Source organism: Sphaeroforma arctica, assembly GCF_001186125.1.
Source record: "Sphaeroforma arctica JP610 unplaced genomic scaffold supercont1.1573, whole genome shotgun sequence".
In the NCBI taxonomy this organism is placed as follows: Eukaryota; class Ichthyosporea; order Ichthyophonida; genus Sphaeroforma; species Sphaeroforma arctica.
In genome coordinates, this window is record NW_014038985.1 from 5,951 (window position 1) to 11,280 (window position 5,330).

Consider the following 5,330-nt stretch of genomic DNA (forward strand, 5'->3'; position numbering starts at 1 on the left):
GAAAACAAGTCAGACTGTTTATTTAAATAAAAAAGAATATAGTGACTCTTCTTACCTGAGAGTCTCAAGGCTTAGTCGCGCTGTCGCCTGTCGGCCTGTCGCCTCTCGCCTGTGGCACTCTTCTGGTTACTCCTAGAGTAGAGGCTGCTGGCTGTTGGACAACAGGACAAGGGTTAACATGCAACAACAAGAGTAAAGAGAGTAGTGATGAGTGATTGTCAGCTTTTGTTTTTAAAGAATTGTAAATATCTTCCCAGTTTTTAGGTTTTTAGGGCCACAGGCCCACTACCCACACTGCGAGGGCCGACAACTACGGGCTACGGTCTCACGGCCAACGACAGCCCCGTGGTGCCACGGTCCACAACTGCACGCCGTGAACGGAGGACTAAATTAGTAAAAGGCCAAAGGACAGTACTGAGCATTGAGGATACAGGACTGAGGACTATAAGGTCTATAACTCTGACACGTGCATTGAGGTCCGAGAGAATGAGAGACTTAAGCCCTCGGACCTCAGCCCTGGGCCTGAGGAGTGGGCCCTAGGAGTGAGCCTGAGGAGTCGGACGACTCGGACTACCAGTAAGTGTGACCAGGCCCCAGCCCCAGGCCCACTACTAGTAGGGCCCCAGTCAGCCGAAATAGTCTGCCCCTATGGCTCCAGCCTGCCCCCGGGGCCCAGCCGCCCAGGTCTCAGGTTGTACTTTTTTTTTTGTAGACAAAACACAGCCAACACATGAAGGCAAGTGCCAAAAGGCAAGTGCCAAGTGGCAACTGCCAGAGTGTCAGTCTGCCTTAGTGCCTTGGATATTGACTATGTATTGGATATCAAATTACCAATATGGCTCCACGGCCCAAAAAAACTTATCCCAAGCTAAAAGAGTAGAGCGGCTGCCCGTTGCCACTGACCGTCTCACCGAGACCCAGCCACCGACCGCAGTCCGCAGTGCAATCTACAAAGGAGTCAATAAAAAAAGATCATCAAATATTTCGTAAATATATTCATACTTTTTTTTTAAACAGCTATTAGCAAATGTATGAGACTCTGATGTCTCCAACTCTCCATTGTGCACTCGACACATTCTGTCTTTCTGACGATTTACTCGGATTCTGTCGCGTTTTTATCCCCATGAGGTATGCATAGAACTATTGATAACCTATAATATTGATTCATCAGTTATTATGCACTTCAGCGTTCAACAGTGTCGATGAGTCAAGTCTGTCAAGACTCAAGACTCAAGACTAATTAAAAAAGCAGTAAATACACAACTCAACAAGAGAGAGAGAGAGAGAGAGAGAGAGAGCAAGTCTATTCGACACCTGATTTCCGTTGTATTGTTTCCTTTTTTACATATTTACGTGCAGAAGACAGAATACTTGCTATGTAAATATGTTTATCTATTTATTTAAAAAAAACCCATTTTGTGTTCTCTCGCATTAGATATACGAGAACACGCCACGGGCCCACGGCCCTGGTCTATATGGCTCCGTGGGCCATAGCCCCCCCATGGCAACGATACTGAGCTGCATTGATGAGGTTCGCCGTTCGGCATTTGCAACACATCTTTATTGTCTCACAGAGTGAGACAATAGAGTCTGGACTCTCTGAGAGTGATGAGAGTCTCAGAGACTCTCTCGAGAGAGAGCGAGAAGGAAGTCGGAGAACTCTAAACTCTCTCTACTATTTACTAGAAGTGATTACTAGTAGTGAGTAGTTTTAAAAAAAGCGATATTCACAAACTCCGCTACGGCCTTCGTGTTCAGTTGACTTGCAACATGCAGCCGAGAAATGCGCAAGGCATACGTATATAAACAATCACTTTTCTAGAGGAAGCGCTACTATTTCATCGTAAAGACGTATTTAAAAAAGACAATCACAACCTCAGTATATTATGTACGGTTCACTTATCCTGTCGGCAGTCTCTGCCTTGCAGCTGTTTTCTATTGTCCAGGCAAATCCTGCCACTCGTGTGACTCGTGCCACCGGCTGTGGCAGCCGAACGACACCCAAAATGCCCACTCCACGAGTTGGTGCTAGTTGGGTTAACAGGGCCTGGACCGATGGCTCTGGCCTGAATAAGATCAGCAGTGATGATGAAGTAGTTCTCGTTGACCCTGCAGATATAAGTAAAGAGGACATGGACGAGCTACATGCTGCCGGACACTATCTGTTATGTTATAACAATGCCGGTGCGTGGGAGTCGTGGCGGGCTGACGCGGATGAGTTCCCGTTAGAACTCCGTGCAAGGAAATTGGCAGGCTGGGATAATGAATACTGGTGGAATATCATAGAGTGGGATGATTCAGAGTTGAAGAATGCACACATCAAGCGTATGAAGTGGATGTGGGAGAAGGGATGCGACGGTTTGGAACTCGACAATTTGGACTGTAGATCGTGTGTTGATGGAGAATCGAAAACAGATCTACGAGCGAAAGCTGTGGAAAACGTTCGATGGCTCGCACAAGAATCGAACCGGCAGTGCATGGACGCGTCTATGAAGAACTCTATAGATATATTTGCTGACGTTGCGGAGCACTTCCAAATGGCTGTCAATGAACAATGCGAGGAATACAATGAGTGTTCGTCTTATATAGATTATTTCATAGACCTTGGTAAACCCGTTTTTGCAGTTGAGTACACCAAAAGCTGGAGCGAGGCTGATTGCTCATTTGCCAATAACAACGGCATTTCCCGGAAGTACTTTGACGAAAGCAGCAAATACCAAGATTGCTAGTGAACACGCAGACGACAACAACGAACATGTAACTCGAGATCGAATGCAGCATGTAAAGTGAATCATGCGACAAAAGGGTGTCAGCTTCTCATATGATTTCCGCCACTATATACATACAGGAGTCAGCAGTAATCAACGCAGTGCGTTCGAGGTGGCACCACACAAATTTAGTAAATAGTACAAATCCTAGTTGTATATGATGTATCTTCGATGTATGAAGTACCTCTTTCGTTCTCACTTTGAGAAGAGGACATCTGAGTTGCATACACTTTTCATTTGTATTCACATGATTGCAATAAAATTTGTACCACATTTAGTTTTTTACTAGAGCACAATCATCAGTGAGATGCGTATATTATATATGTTATATATATATATATATATATTATATATAGCTGTATATATATATATATATATAGTGTGTGTGTGTGAATATGTGTAAATATATACTCGCATATGTATGTGTAAATATACACCTGCAAATGTATGTGCAAATATACACCTGCATATATATGTTGTGTGTATATGAATAAACCAACGCTGAGCCTCTTTAAGCATATAGGATATTGTGTAAGATACCAAACGTCAAAGTTAATATTATGCATTTAGGTTTTTAGCCACCATACATAAATGCGCACGCCTGACACCCGTTTGGCTGCCTTGATGACACATACTGAGTGCTGTGATGAGACACAACCACAGGGTAACTGAGCTTAAATATTGTTTGTGGAATTACATTCGGCTATACAATATACAACATTAACTATGCTGGCTCCAATATTGTAGGGCAGCAAGACTTCCATATCATAAAGACCAAGCGTGTCGTGACCAGGATCATTGAACACAAAACAAAGCCCCAAAACAACCATGCACCTGTTTTTACGAACTTTAATTCTCCCAATTGTTTTCGGTGTATGAATTCATGTGCTGTAATCCAGTGAATATCATGTCTGATTATGTTTGCGTCATTCTCTGAGTTTAAGTTCCTTATTTCTCTGCGCCAGAAGGCCAGAGAGCTCGCTGAGTGGCCGATTGTGTTATTCGTTGCACGTGCACGTCCTGTGTGTGGTATACACACACTCTTAGAATGGTAGCAGGGCAGGTTGATCTTTGCAACGAGGGCTCGTAATCTAGTCCCGTATCCAGATATGTTATGCATGATTTTCCCAGTCATGACAATACTCGCATACGCATTCGATGTCATATATTCTATCGTCGTAGCGTCAGAATAGACACGGTCAGTTGTATTAAGTAGTGGCCGAGGTAAAACCTGCAATGAACGAGTCTCCGGGTTTGGCTCGGCGGTGCGTGGTGCCTGCAAAAGCATAGCAAGGAAAGTGGTTCAGTACAAGAAGTAAGCCTGCTGTTGGGAGGCTCGTGTGTATGGAAGGGTGTACATTAGAGGGGGTTTAATCCCTTGCCAATGATACGTCTCTGGTAATACGGAACGCTTGCACATAACATGCCGGTAGGAACTGCGCCTACTGTGGATAACATTGGTACAAACCGACTGCACAATGATCAGACGTTGGACGGGAACCTGCACGGATATACAAACATACTAGCAGCTGATCAGACGCCAATACAACACGGAGTACGTTTAGATGTCACACAAACTTGCAATGCGTGAACGTACCTAATAGCTTTGGTACAACTGGGCGCAGAGCTGTAGTGCACATAACGTAGATGAACAGGAAGGAAGCTTCACGGTAGTCTTCTCCATCCAATCCCCTGTGTGTGATGTCTGTATGGAGGCAGAAACACTAGACGTTGATGAACCACTCAAAAAAGTATCGAACTTTACCCGCATAGTGAAAAGCCAGGAATAATAGGCAGTCGTCTTCGCGACAGTACGCCCCCTCACACCCCCGCCTATAAGTACTCTGTGCTATGGTGCCTATATAAAGGGCAGTATTCTGAACCTTACAGATTTATATTTTATTCCCAAATTCGCACGTCTATATACCTAATACTGAAAATTACAGCACATGTGGTCAATGAGCAATAAAGAAGAGTGTCTGCGATATCTGTATGGAAGCTAGCGAATTGACATATGATGTATGTGTACCGGTACTAAACATCTCCGGGTCGACTTCAGGATAAACACACTACTTTAACAAACGGTGCATACAAGCGAATTCATGACGAGGGATGCACATGTGCATGGGTACATACTCTGCGCCAGGCTAAACGGCATGAACGGCAACTTTGCAAAGACAATTCCCCCAAAGGTATTGTTAACCGACGACATGACGGATATGAACACCACAGCTTGTGCGAACATGGCAAACATCTTCATCCTATTGAGCCGTCCCGTTGCATCTGAGATCTTGGTTTCCAGAAACGGAATTTTCTTATTCTTAACATTGTTGATATCGCCGTGTTTTCTACGGTGCTGATAAGAGTGAAAACCCGAAAAGAAGTATGAGAAGTGAGGAGGTGACAGCAGAAACACATGGATCACAAACTACGTTTGAAATTGTGACAGTAAATCTAGAGGATATAGCGATGTTATGGCTATAGGTGGCAATACGTGTTGACTATGAATGAAGGAAAACGATATGGCGCCAATGATACTGATTCTACTTTATATCTATATAT

General features: G+C 44.1%; 2 protein-coding genes across 2 annotated transcripts in view; one reads left to right on the plus strand and one right to left on the minus strand.

Moving 5' to 3' along the window:
* Window positions 1-2,006: 2,006 nt before the first annotated feature.
* Window positions 2,007-2,908, plus strand: SARC_11210 (hypothetical protein; the record flags this gene model as incomplete). Its single annotated transcript, XM_014294707.1, has 1 exon — window positions 2,007-2,908. One exon carries the CDS (start codon window positions 2,007-2,009, stop codon window positions 2,727-2,729), a length of 723 nt encoding a protein of 240 aa, XP_014150182.1. The 3' UTR covers window positions 2,730-2,908.
* A 693-nt stretch (window positions 2,909-3,601) lies between these two features.
* Window positions 3,602-5,330, minus strand: part of SARC_11211 (hypothetical protein) — a 3,292-nt gene continuing 1,563 nt past the window's right edge. The window contains exons 2-4 of the mRNA XM_014294708.1: window positions 4,905-5,124; window positions 4,366-4,473; window positions 3,602-4,044 (exon numbers count right to left, since the gene is read on the minus strand). Coding sequence (XP_014150183.1) covers window positions 3,977-4,044; window positions 4,366-4,473; window positions 4,905-5,124 — 396 coding nt within the window. The 3' untranslated portion in view covers window positions 3,602-3,976. The remainder of the gene's footprint in view (window positions 4,045-4,365; window positions 4,474-4,904; window positions 5,125-5,330) is intronic.